The 20105-nt window shown below is 34.2% G+C and overlaps 1 protein-coding gene across 3 annotated transcripts; it reads right to left on the minus strand.

Annotated features, from left to right (window-relative positions):
- Positions 1-4061: 4061 nt before the first annotated feature.
- On the minus strand, positions 4062-18164 carry CCMH (cytochrome c biogenesis protein family). Of its 3 annotated transcripts, none has more exons than XM_028265894.2 (4): positions 17316-18164; positions 6438-6630; positions 4675-4806; positions 4062-4584 (listed from the first exon to the last, which is right to left on the minus strand). In XM_028265894.2, exons 2-4 carry the CDS (start codon positions 6579-6581, stop codon positions 4381-4383), a joined length of 480 nt encoding a protein of 159 aa, XP_028121695.1. In that variant the 5' UTR covers positions 6582-6630; positions 17316-18164; the 3' UTR covers positions 4062-4380. The 3 variants fall into 3 exon arrangements, with proteins under 3 accessions (XP_028121695.1, XP_082721986.1, XP_028121694.1); XM_082865860.1 differs by lacking the exon at positions 17316-18164 and adding an exon at positions 9899-10168; XM_028265893.2 differs by lacking the exon at positions 17316-18164 and adding an exon at positions 7020-8636.
- Positions 18165-20105: the final 1941 nt, after the last annotated feature.

Consider the following 20105-nt stretch of genomic DNA (forward strand, 5'->3'; position numbering starts at 1 on the left):
ACGGTGGATTTTTCAGACGAGGCTCGTAATTCAAGCATCCGATTCAAACCGTTTCCGCATCAAGTAATATGATTACCCGTATATTTTTCCTTCAATATACTAACACGTAGTACAGTTTTAACATCTCTATTGAAGATGTCCTCTTATTTCAAAATAAAAATTAATTAATGAACCTTTTTCAAACTTTAAAATCACAAAACCTATGTAAGATAAGGAACAAGAATTGAAATTGACAAAGAATTAAAAAAAAAAAAAAAACTGCCTAAGAGATCACAAATCTAAACTCGTGGAGATCGCAGAACCCACAGAAGGAAAATTTTGAATCAACAACGAAAAAATCCTACATTTATTTTCTGAAGTCATGAACAAGTATGTGGAGATGAAGTAATAATCACCTTCTTGGGTTTTGGTAAGATTTTTGGGAGATAGGGTTTTGGGGAAAAAAGCTTCTTGGGGTGTGAGAGTGTGGGAGTGTGGAAGTGTGCAGTCAATTGAATGAGTGAAATGTTTTCGTAAGGATATTTTTGGCATTATATGAGGAGAGAAAAGAAATTTTAAGAATTTTAGAATTTATAAGTAGGGTTCTAAAAAAGTGGGGAGGTTCAAAATAATTGATGGAGTACTAATAGCATCACTCTTTCTTTTCTTTAATTCACAAAAACTAATATGCAAATAAAAATTCATACAAAAAATTCTCCAAGAATAGTGTGGCAATACCTTTTTAAAATTCATAAATAACTTTAATGGGCTTTTTAATTTAAAAAACACAAATTTACCACGTTGTTTTATATAAATTTTTTGAAAAAACTTTAAGTGTGTCTCACTCAAACAACTATTGTGCATTTGTTGAAGACAATCGACTCTTTATTTTGACAAAATGCCCTTTCAATTTTTAATGGCGACTGAGATCCTTTTTATTTCATGGTTATAATGGAAGATCTCTATTATAGTTGTGAAATAATTATGAAAATTTATTAATATTTTAAATTTAAAAATAATCATTACAAGCTCTTAGATAATGCACTGGAGATCTTCCATTGTAACTTTGAAATGGATAAGATCACAATTCTTGTTGGGATAGTTTGACACTAAATTAATATCCTCAACTATTGTGCTATTGGCCTCCATTTAAATATAAATAAAATATAAGTTAATTTTTTTTAATTTTTTTTTTATTTCAATTTCTTATTCAAATTCGTAATGCAAACATAAATATAAAAGAAATGATTAAAGGAGTTGTTTCATTTTTTAATACTATATATACCAACCATCCTTCCAGGTTTACATATTGGGAAATACATTATTCTTCACGCTAAACACAATTCAATTTTCAATTGATGTTTTAAAAAATTTTGGTTCATAGCTTGATTCAAGTCTCTTGGTGGTCGTGAAAATTATATGAGAGATGTTGTAAGGAAACTGAGTTTTATTTTGAAGTTGCTCCACTCTGTTCTAAGATAGTAATAGCGCAACTCCCTTATTAGAATTTATTAATATTTTAAATTTTGAAAGAATCATTACAAGTTTTTAAATGATGTAATGGAGATCTTTTATTAGAACTTTGTAATGGAGAGAGAGAAAAATGCTAGAGACCCTATAAAAATTTTACTAAATTTTCTACCAAATGTCTACACTCATGTGAAACATTTGATAAAAAATTTTGAGATCTCTAATATTACTCATGGAGAGGATCACAATCCTCGTTTTGATAGTTTGACACTAAGGGTTGGTTTGGGATGTTCTAAAAAAGTGTACTTTTTGACTTATTGACTTATATGGGCTGGGTTTGGGTTGGATTTGATGTGATGTGTTAGAGATGTAATGTGATTTAAATAAGATGATGTGACTTAAATAGGATAGTGACTTTTTGACTTTTTGTATTATTTAGATTATGTCAAACTTGACCTAAATTAATATCCTCAACATCGTGCTATTGGTCTCTATTTAAATATAAATAAAATGTAAGTTCAAATTTTTTTTAAGAAAAATCTTATTCAAATTCGTAATGCAAATACAAATGTAAAAGAAATTATTAAAGGAGTTGTTTCATTTTTGAATATTATAAATACCAACCATCCTTCCTGGTTAACATATTGGGAGACACATTTATTCTTTCACGCTAAAAACAATTCTATTTTATATTGATGTTTTGAAAAATTTTAGTTCATGATTTTATTCAAGTCTGTTAGTGGTTGTGAAAACTAGACTAGAGATATTGGAAACAAACTGCGTTTTATTTTGAAATTGCTCCATTTCATTTTAAGATAATAATAACGAGATTCTCAGACTCTCACTAGTTACTATTCTCAACTCTAATTAATTTTTTTGTTTATACTATATTTTTTGCCAATTTATTTATATTATTTGTGCTTCACATTGTGTTTGTTATTTGAGTGAAATACCAATAAATTCTAAATAATGATTTTATGAACGGTTTAGTCTTTCTTTTTTTTTTTATGAAACCAAAGGTCTCATTCTAGTATAAATTACATAAATGGACGAGCATAAAAACGCGTGTCTTATGTGTTGAAGGACAAATACAAGCTTTCTCATAATGTTGAAATTAATAAACGCATCACTCCAAAAAAATTTCTTAGTGTACTTTTTCTAAACATAATATTCCAATGTAACACACTAAAAAACTTCTTACTGTACTTTTCCGAGACATAAGAACATAACATTCCAAAAAACTCTTTAATGTACTTTTCTCAAACGTAACACTCCAAACAATGTAACACAAAAAACTCCATAGTGTACTTTTCACAATCGTAACACTCCAGTGTAACACACTTAAAAACTCTTTAATATATTTTTCTCAAACATAATACATAACATTCCAAAAAAAAAATTCTTATTGTACTTTTCCTAAACGTACACTCCAATCAATGCAACATACAAAAATTATTTAGTATATTTTTTCCAAACGTACCACTCTAATGTAACACTTCAATATAACACTAAAAAACCACACCAACAAAAATGTAAATTTTCATGTTCGACAACCAATACTTCAGCCACCAATCCCTCCAAAAAGAACCTTCCACACCTCACATTTCCATTCTCATCTAAAAAACGAATCAGAAAATTAGAAAAATAAATCATAAAAAGGCATTCACATAAATTCAAATGACACCAAATCAAATAAATACAATTTTCCAGAATAAAAATGACTAATTATTTCATAAGAAAACTCTTAGCACTAAATGGATCAATATTTTCCCATAAAAGATTTATGGGTAAATTTTCCTCGTTATTTTGCTGGGCTAGCAATTTCTAATGCAGACAACTTGTATAGGTTAGTCTAGCAGTATAAATAACAGAATATTAAGCATGAATACTATAATAGAAAATGTGAAATAAACGGAATTAAAATAAAGTTGAGAAATATAGTGTGTGAGACTTTATAAATTATATTGTCACTACTTTAAATTTACTTTTTCTCCTTTCATGAGAGTCTTAACAGAAGTTGCTAATCGCTTGTTTGATGTTCAAAACCACCCAGAAGCTTGAACTAAAAGTCACGAATTAAATTGTCCAAAAAATATAAAATAGAAGATTTTCTCAATTATAAAGGGGGATAGAGAGAGAGAGAGAGAATATAACTTTTGTTTTTTGGTGTTAATTTCTTAGTCTCCAAACAAGACAAATTGTAAGAGAGAGAGAGAGAGAGATCAAATAGACTTAGAATTTACATCATATTAAACTCAAATTAATAAGGATTTGAATGACCATAAAGTTGTATATTAAAAGGAAATTAAATGCACCATTAGTAGTGTTTAAAGCATACAATAATTTTGGAAGCCAGAGATTTTTGAGAGTTACAAACTATAGAAATAAATGTATTTTCATTAAAATATTCTAACAGTATCCACCAACCTTCCTAATATCAGCATTGGTACCTGAAAAATAACATTTGACAATTAAAAATATTCAATAAAAAAACATTGAGACAGATATAACACAATTTTCGTGCCATGCTATGCCTAATAATACTGGTTCAAAATTTCACTCAAAAACTGAAATCCAGTCATGTTCAGTTCAGAGACAAGTTGAATCTGATATTTGCAACTCATAATCGAGACTATTATTCAAAACATGACTATTACTATCAAATGTATCAAAATATAAAGTCAAGAAATTGCCCAACAGCATTCTCAATACACAGTCATTAACTTGAGCATTGGCTATATAATACAAAATTATGTGATAAACTAAAGTTCTACATCGGAAAGTCCAAATCGAGGCTGCTGAGATGAAAGCCACAAAACTCTTCAATGGGCTAATGCTTCCTTTAGCAAACTGGGATGCAAACTTCTCTTTAGTTTCCCACCACAAAGTTCACCTCCAAGAAAGGAAAGAGCAACCGGACGACTGACATTATTATTGAGGAAGCCACTTCCTCCACCATGAGGATGAATTAGTTCTTTCTGAGGGAGGAGGTGTCAGGAGATCTAGCATTGTTTGTTTCTCTTTTGGAGTCAATGAAACACCTCTAACAAGGTTCAAAGCCATGATGTGGACATTAGTATTTTGCCTATGCTTTTTGTATGCCCATATTCCTCCGGCGGCGCCTGCAACTAGGAGCTGTTCCAAAACCCAACGTTTAGAAAAACAACTTTTTTTAAAAAAATTTTGAGGATAAAATTAGATAGTTAAAGGTCGTCTTAAACTTACTGGTGATAGCCACAAAGCTGCAGTCTGCAAATCAAACTTTGGTGCATACAATACTGTCTCCCCATAATCATCCTCAAGCTTTCTATAGATCTCTTTATCAGATTTCCCAGCTTGAATTTCATCACGAATTAACTGGAGTACAGACCCAAAATTAACAGTATACAGGTTGAGTTGTTGATGTGTATATAAGAGAAATACATAACATGAGATTGACAAGATTGTTAAACTCAGTTTCAAAAAACACCAAAATATCATAAAGAAAAGAAAGGACAGGCATTAAATAAAATTTTCAGCCTGTACTAGAATAATGTGTTAATTTGGAAACAAAAATGCACGATCATGAGACAAAGCATGGTTTGTGTATTTCTTAAATTTGTTTGGACCAATAAAATGTAATCCATTCGTAAGCATTTGCAGATAGATACACTTCATTCCTAACTGCCAAAGTGTATTAAACATAAGAATATGATTTGTCATTCCAAAATACTTGTCTAAACTCTACAATGGAGTTTAAAAAAGAATAGTGTCCAGAAAAGCCACATCGATATGTCATCATTCTTCAGAGCACCAAAATTGATGGTTTGAAGCTTGTGTTTCGTTAGGCAACACATCTATGTAGTTCTGGGAGTGGTTTAAATGCTATAGTTCAAGTTACATGCTTATTGCAATTTGATTATTGGAAAAAATTAACTCAATACAGTTTCAGTAGCAAAATAAAGGCTTCGTTCTTTTGATTTATACTAATATACTACTGTAGCACTTCCATAGAAGAGTATGCACAAAAGAAAAATGTTACTCGCTACTGTTCATGATGCTTTTTTGATTCACTTGTTAAGCCAATGGGAGGACTGTAACACAAGTTAATGAGGCCTTGAACTTCCAAACATCAATGTTGCTTGATTTTCAAGAATACTCCTCTAATCTGAAACTGTCAAAACTCTCCCTTCCAATACAAGCCAAGACACCAAGTTACTCTTTTGTGATAACAATATACAGTTTATGGTGTTAATAGCACGATAACAAGAAAGGCAGCAACAGTGAGGCACTAAATCAGATAATTTATACCTGCTGCAGTTGGAGTTCCATGAACTTCTCCCAAGTAGGAGAACTAGATCTAATCAACCGCTTTCAATTAAACAAAAAATTCAATATTCTTTCCAAGCTAGCTATGTGATCATCCCGAGCAAAAAGGTAATGCATGGTTATATTTTAGCTCATCCATCAATATTTAATTAATATAAGGGTAAATTACACTGACCTCCCTTTTAGTAAGGTTACATGGATTGAAACTAATGCAAATGATGTGAAAACACAAAAACAACGTAAAATATATATTTTCATGTAAAAGAGATGATAACATCATTTTTTTCATCCATATAACTAACAAATTATTGATGAAAATGTGGCTAAGTGTTATGTGAATTAAAACCTCAAGGGTGCTCAATGTAATTACGTCAAAACTATGGAACTCGCTGTAATTTCTCTAAACCACATTGGGTTGGGGGGGGGGGGGGGGGGGGGGGTCAGTGTAATTTACCCTTATTATAATGACACTAAGAATGATTACAAACCATTCTTGTTGTTCAACCATCAAGTAAAGGCATATCAAAGTTCCCCAACTCGACACACATACATATTATAAGAAGGAAGATATCAAAACAATTCAACCAAGTCTATGGACACAGAATCAACCACATACCCAACCACGTAAAACATAGGTAGACCAATCTGAGTATTGGATATGTATGGTTAGGATTGTTTACCTTCCTGAGGAGAATGGCAATATCAGCTTGTGAGTCTTCAATGGACTGACTGCCACATTCAGTGCACCGGACATTGTGACTGATGTTTCTTGCCCTGGCATCTACCACCTGTGATTTCTTTACTGCATCCTCTTCACTCTCCATAATAATAATAATACACTAACGTTATCACTTTAGCTTCCCCAAGCAGAAACTAAACAAAACAACCCAGTTAGAGCATCCACAGTGGATTGCCAAAGGAGCTGCCATTTTCAAATTTTGGCAGGAGTTGGCAAAAACATGTCTCCAGTGGCATGCTATATTGGCTGCCAAATTATAGCAATGCCAAAGCTTGGGCCAATTTTTCTTCTTTTTTTTTTTTTTTTTTTTTTTTTTTTGGGATTCCTTCATCCTTTTCCCAACAAAACTCCCCCAAACAGAAAATATATATTTTTTTCATATAACAAAATTCACCCAAAAAACAAACAGACTAAAAGCCAAAGCAACAATAATCAAGCAATTTTCAAACAGATTCCAAGCAATTTGTAGCAAATTTTAAGCAATTCTCCATCATCAGAAAGACAATTTCAAAAAAATAAATACCTAGATTGGATTGCAAAATGCGTGATGGATTTCAGCAAACTGAAGATTTCGTCTCGTTGATCTGGTTGCTTGGTCTTAGGGTTTAGGGCGTTTCAGCTTCATCTGCTTCGTCGTAGGGTTGGCTTGTACTTGGTCTTCATCTATGAAGCACGGACACATCCCTGAGGCTTGCGTATTAGTGTCGGACACGTGTCGGACACGGACACGGACACGCGTACGACACGCTGTTAACACGTGTCCGACACTCTCCCCTGCGTGTCCCCCTTTTTTCAGAATTTTTTAGAGTCGGACACGAGGTTGGACACACGAGGACACGATTCAGACATGCAGGTGGGTGGATCGAAGAAGCCCTAGAACTGTTGGAGAGGAGAAAGAGAGAGAGCCAGAGACAGATCGAGGGAAGAGAGAGAGAGGGAGATAGGTCGAGGGAAGAAAGAGACAGATTGAGGACAGAGAGAAGAAACCCTAACCTGTTCGTCTTCCTCGTCTCCCTCTCTGCACCTCGATCGACCATCGATCGCCCTCGTTTGACCCTCGTTTGACCCTCGATCGACCATCGACCTCGTCTCCCTCTCTGCGCATCGTTTGACCCTCTCTGCTCTCTCTCTCTCTCTCTCTCTCTCTCTCTCTCGCTAAAATTTTCGACGCAACCATCGATAGCTATATACGTTATATACTAACAATATATATACATATATATACATATATATATATATATTTATATACTAATAATAAATAATATAATATAGCCCCTAACCTTTCTTTTGGTCTTAAATAATATAAATAAATACAAATAATATATTTATTTTTTAATTTTACATACAATAAATAAAATTAGTATACATTTTTTAATTTTGCATATAATAAATAAAATAAATAAATACAAATAAATACAAATAGTATATATTTTTTAATTTTACATATAATATATAAATAAAATTATATATATTAAACGTGTCCCCAACGTGTCGTGTCCTCCATTTTTTGAAAAATTGCGTTTCCGCGTGTCTGTGTCGTGTCCGTATCGTGTCCCGTGTCCGTGCTACTTAGGTCTTCATCTTTGGAGTCGATTTTCAAGGGTTTCTAGTTTCTCAGATGGATCAAAGATAGAGAGAGATCCAAAGGGTTTAGGGTTTTAGAGAGATAAAACAGAGGGAAGAGAGAGGCGGGCAGGGACAATCTGTCGAGATAGAGATTCACGAATCTGCGCGCCCGCGGAGGTGGGGTCCCTGCTGTGCAGCAGGGTTCGCTGTGAGTGAGTTGCTACGGCAGCGTTTCGGACTTTTTGGCCTCCAGTCCAGCTTTCTGACTCTTAAAAGCCAGTTTTTTGCCTTTCAATTTCTTTTAATCATATCATTTTTCTATTTATTTTTTTTATCAAAAAAATCAAAAAATATTAAACAATTAACTTTTAATCTACTTTTCAAAATAATTATTTGTTTATTTATTTATTTATTTTGGGTTGTCCATGTTGATTTAGTGGATGCACTTGAATGATTTTTTTCAAAAGAGATTTTTTTTTTTAATTTTTGATATTAAGATTTTATAAGATAAATGATATATAATATTTTTATAATAATTTGGGTTTCTTAATATTTTTATAGAGAAAATTAGACCAAAAAAAATTTGCCTGAACACAGAATTTTTAATTTTTACGAAGAAATTTTGAAATTTCTCTGGTATGATCAGAGAGCAATTTCATCAAGGTACTTGTTTGTCATCCCCTAAAGAGTTGAATGAATCAATATAAAACGTGGCCGATAATACTCTTTTCACTATTTTGTATCTATCTATATCTCTATAGGTTTGTATGTGCACTTGTCCCTCTTTAACACCCCTACCTCTTTTCTACAAAAACCAATCTCTACCATCCATTTCTTTCTCTTCTTCTATCATCGTAATCCACCTCACTTTCCTTTCACATGGATTCTCTCTCTCTCTCTCTCTAATTATATGTTTGTATGTGCACTTGTCCCTCTTTGACACCCTAACCTGACTTTTCAACTAGAGCAAATCATTACCAATCATTCCTTTCCATTCTATTTACGCTAATCCACCACACTCTCATTGACAATCCCCAACTCAGCAATTCTCTCTCTCTCTCAAATTAATTAGAAAAACTGTCATTTGTTGTTGATTATCTTGAGCTTTGTTCTAAAAGAGAGAGAGAACTGAAGAATCATCTTTGCACTTCTCTCTCCTATATTGGTTGTGAGCTTATCTTTGCTTCGCTTCTCACACCAATTTGTATCTGTGAGAGAGCTTTCTCTTTCTTTGGGTTTCTCTTTTGCAGCTCTTATTCTTGATACATTTATATAACTACATTTGCACATGTAAGCTCTCTCTCTCTTTCTTTTCCTTGAATCTCTATTTCAATCACATTCTGTATGATAAATCTCAAGACATACTTCATTTTGAAGGTGGTTGTTAGGTCTTCAATAAGATATTGGCTTGTTATTAGGAAGAAATGGTTGGAATCATCATGCTATTCATCTAAATATAGGCATTTGATTGATTTATTCATCATTACAGCTCCTAATATTAACTAAGTTTTCGTCAATCTTACAAAATTCTTTAAAATATCATGGAAACTATTTTCATATATATGATCACAACCTATCAAATTAATTTGAAAAATTCTTCACAAATATCATTTTTATATCATGGAACTGACGAGAAAAGGGGTTTGCAACCAACCCAGGATTTATACAAAAAATTCTGGCGTTGTTCAATGAAAAGTTTACAACCCTAATTTCGAAATTTAAAATCCCAAATCTGAAACCCTAATTTCGAAATTTAAAATCCCAAATCTGAAACCCTAATTTCAAAATTTAAAATCCCAAATCTAAAATGAAATCCCTCATTTATGCGATACAAACCTGAAGTGGGTGCTTGATGAAGGTGTTCCGCCGGTGGTGTGCTTCCTCTTCGTCGCCGGTCTTCTTCGGCTGAGAGAGGGAGAAGAAGATGGGTTGGATCAAACACGGCCTCGATCTTGTTCGTCGTCGGTCTTGTTCGGCTGAGAGAGGGAGAAGAAGATGGGTTGGATCAAACACGGCCTCGGTCTTGTTCGTCGTCGGTCTTGTTCGGCTGAGAGAGGGAGAAGAAAATGGTTTGGATCAAACAATTTCGTAAGGGAGAGAAGGAATGAAATGGCTTTTCTAAAACCGGTTTTTATTAAAAATATTTTTGGTCAAAAAACGACTTTTGTAAAACCGTTCTAAAAAAAAAAAAAATTTCTCAAAAACGATTTTTCTAAAACCGTTTTTTATGAAAAAAAAAATTTGGTCATAAAATATTTATTTAAAAAAAATTAATGCAAAAACGGTTTTTCTAAAACCGGTTTTTATTAAAAAAAAAATTTTTGACCAAAAAATATTTATGTTGAAAATATAAATTAAAAAAAAATTAATTGGAAAACGGTTTTACGAATACCGTTTTTAATTAATTCAAAATAATTAAAATCTTAATCAAAAATGGCTTTAGAAAAGCCGGTTTCCATTTTCAAATTTTATTATTATTTTAATAGATGAATACGGTTTTGTGAAAGCCGGTTTCTGAAAAACGGCATTTGAAAAACCGTTTTACCCTACTTTGGGAATAAAGATAAAAATACACTCTAAAATGGGACTAAAATGTTCAAAATGGCACAAAGAGGGAAATTGGCCGAGCAGCGCCGTGTGTGAGTGAGAGACTGATGAGAGCAGCAGTGCAGCATGTCAAACACTAAACAAACACACACATATGATTATGTCGCCCTCCAAAACGACGTCGTTTTGGAGGGTTTTTTTTTCTTTTCTTCTTCTTTCTCTCTCACTGATAACTCTCTATCTCTCACTCATTGTACTGATAACTCTCTCTCTCTCTCTTCTCATTTCAGATTGCAAATTGAATTGGAGAGAGGAGCAACAATCATCAACCCAATCATCGACTGCGGCGCATCCCTCTTTGGGTCAGTACCTTAGCTCTCATGGTGGTGGCACAGTACAGTGAGTCACGAACCCTCTTTGGGTCTTCTTCTTCTTCAGAAAAATGATCGCATATTGCATTTTTCTTTCAGTTATGGACTGGAAGAGCGCATCAAGCGCATGCATACCAGCAAATGGGCCCATGACTATGCAGTTGCTCAGAACAATTTAATGACAAATATATATCTTTCAGAGCTATCTTCTTTTTCTTTCCTTTTTCTTCTTTCCATTAATACCATTTTTGTATATATTCTTTAAATTTTTATTTCAAAAAGCAATTAATAAACATCAGATTTGGATTGTCATCTTCAATGGAGATTAAATTTCTTAGGAAGAGGACCACAACCTACTGTGAATGGCAGCTCCCAAGAATGGCAACGGGGCGGGCGGGGCGGGGCGGGGTCGGAGATGACCTTCCCCGTCCCCGATCCCCGAAGAATAAAAAGTCGCCGTCCCCGGCCCCGATCCCCGACGGGGAAGGCATCATCTCCCCCACCCCCGCCCCCTAACGGGGATCGGGTTTCTCCGACCCCGATAAATCCCCGACAGACCTGTTCACAAACACACACACACAGACCTGTTCACAACTAAAACATAGATCTGTTCATACCAAAAAAAAATAATAATAATCTGTATGTGTATATGGAATCAACAACAACAACATCATTTTCATCAAGAGCATCATCAATGGCAACATCATAAAACAAAAAATAAATAAAAATAAAAATAGAGACAGACAGACAGACGGTAGCGGAGGGAGGAGGAGGCCAGAGGGAGGATCTGAGTGGCGGAGAGAGGATCTGCTCAAATCTGAGTGGTGGAGGGAGGATCTGTTCAGATCTGCCATGGCGGAGGGAGGAGCAGGCGAGAGGTGACGGTTCAGCGGTGGCCTAGAGGAGGAGGAAGCGACGGAGGAGGGGGCGGTGAGAGGTGATGGAGGAGGAGGAGGCGGTGAGCAGAAGCGACGACGCCATCGCCGACTACGTACGTAGAGAAGAAAGAGAGTGAGAGACTGTCATCTGCGTGCGTAGAGAAGAAAGAAAAAGAGAGAGAAGCTGTGTGAGTGAATTGAGTTTGTTTTTTGGGTTTGGTTTATACATGGATATATAAAGGGTATGACAGTAATATCACTTTGGAGAAGATACGGGGACAGAGCCGGGGACGGGGCCGGGCCGGGTCCGGGGCTGTGAAGGTTATCCCCGTCCCAGCCCGAAATACTTCGGGGATTTAATTTCAAATACAATCCCCGTCCCCACGAGAGTATTTTTCGGGAAAAAACCATTCTGATCGGGGTCAGGGGGTCGGGTCCCCGTCGGGCCGAGTTCAAATTGCCATCCCTAGCAGCTCCAGTGTGTTTTTTTAAAAAACATTTTACTAATTTTTTTTGTTTCAATGGCAGACCCTCCAGAAAGCAACCCTCAAAGCCTTAAATATAAAAAACAATAAAAAACAAAAACAATAGAGAGAGGCACAGAAGAAGGAATTCGGATCCTCCGTCCCTACCAGACCCACCACCTCTTACAACACCCACCCAATTTTTTTTTTATTCCTTTTAGTTTCAAAATAACAATCAATTTCAACAATCAAGATAAATACCCGAGTCAAACTTGCAAAGGAGTTTACATCAGTTATAGGTTCATCGGAACCCTTCCCTCCCCTCATCGCATCCGACCCCTCCTTTTCCCCCATCGCCAAACCTCCCCTTGTCTCCCGCGTCCCTTCCCATCCGTCACAACCCTTTAAAACCCTCTCCTCTCTCCGTTGCATCTCCCCTTTCCCTACACCTTCTGAGCCCCTCCCATGACTTGGGCACTGAGAACCGACTGAGAGAGAGAGAGAAGAGAGTTATCAGTGAGAGAGAAAGAAGAAGAGAAAAAAAAAAAAAAAACCTCCAAAACAACGTCGTTTTGGAGGGCGACAGGGATCTGCCACAAGAAAGGGCGACGGAGGATCCGGATTCATATGATTATAGGGATGTGTGGTCCACCTTATAAGTTGCTTATTTCAGTTTTTAGGCCTTGTTTGGGAACAGACTAATTTAGTAATTTTTTGGCTATTTGACTAAAATATGAGCTAAAAAAAACTAGTATGTTTGGGATGAATTTTTGGTTTTTTACGAAAAGATGTGCAAAAAGTAGAGAGAAAAGAGAATCTTTGACTTTTTGGTATGAGTTGTTGGCTTTTTGGCTAATTTAGGCCAAGTTTGACATAATATAAAAAATTCAAAAAGTCAAAAAGTCACTATCCTATTTAAGTCACATCATCTCATTTAACTCACATTATCTCTCTACTACATCACTTCAAACCCAATCCATATTTCACGTTTTTTTGTAAAAAGTCAAAAAGTGCACTTATTTAGATTATCCCAAACAACCCCTTAATAACTTTTTGACTTTTTGGCTAAAGAGGAAGGTTCCCAAACGAGGCATTGTTTAAATTAAGTTAAAATATTATGTTTAGTGCATCTTAAATTAATTAACTTATAATTTAAATTAAGTTATTTCTCAATTTATCTCAAAACCTGGTCAGGGCACTTAAATTTTTTACTTAAGCGCGCAGCTAGTGTAGGGGCTAAAATTATTTAAATGTCCTTGTCAATACCCAAATATTAATATTAATTAATATTATTATAATTAAAAAAAGAAAAAATTGTATATTTATGAAGAAAAAGAAAAAAAAATCAATATTAATTTAAAAATAAATATTAATTGGTATTAATTATTAATAAATTCATATTGTATATTTTTATATTAATTAAAAAATAAAAAATTGTATATTTATGAAGAAAAAGAAAAAAATCAATATTAATTAAAAAATCAATATTAATTGGTATTAATTATTAATAAATTAATATTGCATACTTTTGTAATGAATTAATTATTAATTGATACTAGTTAATAACAATTGTTGATTATTAATATTAATTGATACTAATAAAAATTAATTATTAATATTAATTTATACTAATTAATAATTTTAGTATTAATTGAGACTAATTAAGCCATTAATTGATACTAATTAATAATTTTAGTATTAATTGATACTAATTAAGCAATTAATTTGTACTAATTAATTTATAATGGAAAAAAATTATGACAATAATACTTCCATTACATTTTTATCAAATGTATCCATTTTTATATTAATTGATACTAATTAATACTAATTATATTAACTTTTATTAATGAAATAATTTTTTTAAATTAAAACTGAAAAAAATGACAAAATAATCATTTTTATATCATATAAGGGCAGAAAGGACAATTATACAATAAAAAGTTATTTTACAGCTTATTAACCAAATATTACTCTGTTGTTTATATCCATAATCCTACAACTACACTAAACAGGTTAACAGCTTATGTTCACAGTTATAAGTCATAATCTGTTAAGGTATAATTTATAATCACTTTTCCACAACTCTGCCAAACGAGACCTATATATACTAGGGACATAATGGTAATTTTGATGTCGCGGGCGGGGCGGGTCCGCGTCTGGGACATGTATCCCCGTCCCTGGCCCGAATTTCATCGGGGATTAATTTTTTAATACCATCCCCGGCCCGTCGGGAGTATTTTTCGGTGAATAAAAGCTTAATCCGGGGTCGGGGGGTCGGGTCCCCGTCGGGTCGGGTTCAAATTGTCATCCCTAATTACTAGTAGCTTGTCCGTGTGGTGTACAGGATTTTTTTTTTCTTTCAAAATAATAATGATGTATATGTTACAAAAGAATAATATTAATTTTAATATAAAATTAAAGTGTAACTCTTTATTATTTATTTAATAATCTTAACTCTATCGTAATATAAAAGTATTACTTAAATACTTATATATAATAATTTTAGTTAAACTATTTGTGTATTTTGATAATTTTAATAATATCGTACTAAAAAAATATAATTATCATATAATGATTTTATATTATATATATTAAATTGTAAAATAATAAAATAAATCATCATTTTGATATTAAAAATAATAGTTTAATTAGAAAGAGAATTAATAACATAAAATTAAAAGTGATTCAAATTATTTAATTTTTTTCATATTCATTTGGAAAATAAAAATATGTAAAAATAAAACTTATACAAAATTTATTTAAAGAATTAAACATAAATATATTGTAATTGAATTAAGAAGAAAATACATAAATAGAGTATTTGTTTTTTCTTTAACATTATTTTTGAATCATCAACACGTATTGTATATAGTTGTGTAAAATTTAAATGGGATAAATTACAAATATACCCACTAAGCGTTTTTAAAAATACAAATTACTTCTTGTGATTTGAAAAATTACAAATACCCACTTATCAAAATTTTTTGTTTAACATAATTAACTAAAAAAATAAAATTCATAATTACTTTCCTATACAATAATAAAATTACTTAAATTATTAATTGAAATATATTTCTAACATCATTAATAGCTTTTAATTGACTTAATGATTTATTAATAAAATGGACGATTTGTAATGAAATTAAAAATCTCAGGAGATAGAATATAAATTTAAAACCATAAGAACGATTCGTATTTTAATCAAATATCAACATGCATTTATAATTTATCCATTTAAATTAAATATAAATGTCATGCCAATAGAAAACTCAATATAAATTAATATTAAGATACTAATAAAGGTGCGGAGGCCATAGGTCCATTCTATATAAGGACATCAAAAATACTTTAGAGCTTTAATATAAGAGCTCTAATAGCTCTAATGGGAAGGTGGGACCCATCCTGATGTGATGTTTGTGCCTTGTTTTGTTTTATTTTATTTTTTTTTTTGCTTTGACACATCACTAGAGCTCAAATTAGAGTTCTAGATTTAGAACTCTCTAGCATTTCCCATAAGGACATAGATTCAAGGGCCTTTTTGTTTTGGTCCATAAGGATAGTCTTATTTTTGTTTGGTTCCATAAGGACGCCGAATTTGTTTGGATCTACACGTGTTATCTGTTGAAATCAAACTCATTTTCCTCTCTCTTCTCCATCTTTCTCTCTACCCATCCAAGTGTGTTATATCACTCATCTCTCTCTCTACAACGGCGGCTTCTCCCATTTTCCAATCATCTTCATTCTTAACCCACCCTCACCCAAATCCACCTACCAAAACCCTAGATTCATCTCCTCCCAAGTATATTCACTGCCCTCGTACCAATCACTTCCAAAAACACCACTGCCCATTTCACTCCTCTCTCTCTTACAATGGTTGATTACTGGTTCCATAAGGATAGTCTTATTTTTGTTTGGTTCCATAAGGATGCTGAATTTGTTTGGATCCACACGTGTTATCTGTTGAAATCAAACCCATTTTCCTCCCTCCTCCATCTTTCTCTCTACCCCTCCAGGTGTGTTATATCACTCATCTCTCTCTCTACAATGGCGGCTTCTTCCATTTTCCAATCATCTTCATTCTTAACCCACCCTCACCCAAATCCACCTACCAAAACCCTAGATTCATCTCCCCCCAAATGTATTCACTGCCCCCGCACCAATCACTCCCAAAAACACCACTGCCCATTTCTCTCTCTCTCTCTCACACAATGACCGATTATTGGTTACTGATGATAAATCTCTAGACCAACAACAACGCTTCGGTGATGAAGGGTTTCATGACTTCTGATCTGATGCCGTTTTGGCCTCCGCTGCCATCTTCCCCAACCTCCACCTTAAACCCGATCGCGACAGCGAACCCCCTACCACCACCACAACAACAACCGCCGCCGCCATAGTCACCACCTCAACTATTCAACCAAGAGAGCCTAGCATTGTAACAACCCTAGTCCGTAATCTGCTATTAATCAGTAATTAAGAATGCTAATGTGCTAATTGTTTGGGAACGTGTGTTTCAATCTGTATCTGTTATGTGTTTGTGTAGGTCGTGCGCTACAATCTATTCAATCTATCTCAAAAGCCATCAGTGAGTAACAACTCTGTAAAGATATGTTTGTTTATAAATATTTTTTGATTACAAATTATATGATGTTTTCTGAAATGGTATTTTATTGAACTGAATGAATGATTGTCCAATTCCATTATTGCCTGAAGAAATGAGTAGATGATATGAACATCAAGTTTGTTTGTGCAAAATAAAAAATAAACTTTTAAAATTAACAACATTCTTAATCTTCTTAAACATGTTCTAGTAGCATAAAACTCTCATAATCAACAATAAAACATGAGCTTAAACACTTCAATTTGAAACCCTAACTTTCATCTACATGATTTTCAAAATTTCTTGCCAAAAATCAAGTTTTTCATGCAATATAAAATAGCACATATCTATCTATAAGAGTGTATTGAAGAGAAAAAAAGAAATCTCTACCTCTTGAAGAGAATAGGAGAACCAAGCTCAAAAATTCTCCAATTTGAACTCATCGAAAATTGATCTCCACGGGTCAAAACAACGCCTTCGACACGCTCGTCATTTTGGTCCAAAGGACTAGTATAAAAAACTTGATGAATTTGTTTCGATGAAGAGATTTGTCAATTTTGGTGGATGTTTAGAGAGAAAGGAATGTAAGAGAAATGAGGAGAAACAGGGGTGAAATCGGCAGAAAAGGGAGTTGGGCACAAAAAAACAAGAAAAAATGCGGAAGGTTGCACGTGCGAAGGTCCTTGTCACAATGTCCGCACATACGGGGACTCCCCCGCCGCACGTGTGGATCCTTGCAGAGAAGAATCCCCAAGCCTTGCTCTCCTTCCGCACGTGCGGGCCTAATCCACCGCACATACGGAGCCCCACTTCCTCAACCAAAATTGGGTTGCACCAAACCACACGTGTGGACCAGCAGCATGTGTCAGACTGCCTGCTGTGCAAAAAAAATTTCCAAGGCGCTCCCACACTTATCAGTTTCATCCTTACGCCCGCCTTCTAACTCAGTAAAACGCTAAGAAGGGCTTGATATGGTTCAATTCGCAAGCAGTAACACATCACATGACGCTTAAGGTTCTGAAACTAAAATGACAAGTCCAAATATTCTAATTCAAGTCGGGCCAAGACCGGGACATCATAACCTCCCTACCTTGAGAAATTTCGTCCTCAAAATTAAGGTAATAAAAAATTAGAATGGTGTAATAACACAAAGAACTACAACCACCAATTCAAATTTTAGATCAATGCTCGAGATAGTTTTCCAAATCACGGCCTCTTATCTTAGTGCCCCAAAGACACCTGAGCAACAAGATAGAAAGATGATGACTTGGTGAGTCACTTCCCGACTCATAGAATAAAAGAAGATTCGGTCAAACAAAAAAGAAGTTTTCCCATTACGTATGGGTTCCAGAGCAATAAATCAAATGAATGTAGTCACAAATGCCTCTGCGACCCACAAGAACTCATTAATGTCTACCAAACTAGAATTCAAATCAAAGGGTTCTATTTGCACACCCAAATTCATTATCCACACCTCAACCACTTACAACACCAAGCAATTTCCGATTGTTCAACCATTCAAACCCAAGATCTACCTGCACTCACTTCAAGAATTTCTCAATCAACTTCACAAAGGGTAGAGGGCTCCACTAAGGAAACCTGGTTCACAAGGATGATTCTCCAGCGCAACAAGTTCCAATAATACTAATCCACTACGAATAAAATACACAACTACATATCCAACAATCCATACTCAAACCATTACACAGTACAACCATACGAGGTTAAAGAATTTCTACACATTTTTTTGTTGTAAAAATAAAATATTCATTTTTTTTAAAAAACTCTTTCCTTGCGTACAAAGAAACTCTTTCAAAACTTTCTCAAAAGGTATACAAATTCACACCGCGTTCCCATGAAAAGGTTTCCAATTTATTTTATTTTATTTTATTATTATTATTATTTTTTTATTTTTGTGAAAGTCCAATGGTTTGCAAACATTTTCTGAAAACAGTCAATTGTTACTCATAACACATAACCACGTCCGTTATTTCACAATCACTTTCTTTTTCACAATTAAGTGCGATTTACAACAAATATATTCCCAATTTAACAATACCATTCAAGGTCACAACATTGTAAAAATTCATTTCTGAATTCCTCACTTAACATTACAATCGATAACCCTCAACCATCACTCAATATTACCCATCACTACTACGGTGATGCTATAACTCAATCATAATATCTTCCAAAATAACAATTTATAACAACTACGGTGCTAATAAACAACAATGCACATATACTTATAAATTTTGGGAGTCTCGTCCCATCACAATCATCATCACAACTTGTCAATTACACATTGGCACAATTACAATCACAAAATCAAGATTTCACCACACTATCCCAACTCAAGGAATTTTCTCACGAAATCAAGGTTCCACTATACTACCCAATTCAAAGGATTTTCACATGAAGCATGACGCTTACACAAGCAAAACTCAACACTCTCAGGTGTGATCCAAGACACTCCTTACCCAAAAGCCAAGACAATTTCCGAGGTGACTCCCTGTCGATCCCTTCCCGACACTAACCAACCAACTCAACAAACTCTCTACACTTAGCACCAACACTACACAATTTCGTTCACCCCTACATGGGGTTCGAAACACACTTCCACACCTCCAATGAGTCCACGTCAGACTCCACTAAACTAATCACACTATGACCACTCTCTCCGAACATTTCTCTCTTTTGAAACTCAATCACACCACTCCCATTCTCAAGTCAACCCACTCTAACATTCATGCCTACGTGGCACTTAAAACACTTCACCCCACTCCCAAGAAGACCAATAGTGTCCATGGCAAACTTTCTAATCGTACCAACCCGAATATACTAAATGACTAACACAAACATTATTCTCATTACCAAAGGACACAAGCCTCACACTCTCTTAAGGAACAATCTCAGCATTTCACCAAGAAACTCTCACCACTTTTATATGACTCCAATAGGTCGTGCTATCTTGCACCATATACATTCAAATAATGCTACTCAATTCTCAAGGCATCTCAATATATAATCACTACAATACACGAATTACCAATTCCAACAAACAATTCTTAATCAAAAGAAGGCTCACAGGCCATCACATGCTCAACCGAACCCACCCATCCATCCCACCGCCATCATCCGACAATCTAAACCCCTCACCATCTCCACGAAAACCCCTCA

Source organism: Camellia sinensis, chromosome 4 (assembly GCF_055761805.1).
Source record: "Camellia sinensis isolate YWXY chromosome 4, ASM5576180v1, whole genome shotgun sequence".
Taxonomy (NCBI): domain Eukaryota; kingdom Viridiplantae; phylum Streptophyta; class Magnoliopsida; order Ericales; family Theaceae; genus Camellia; species Camellia sinensis.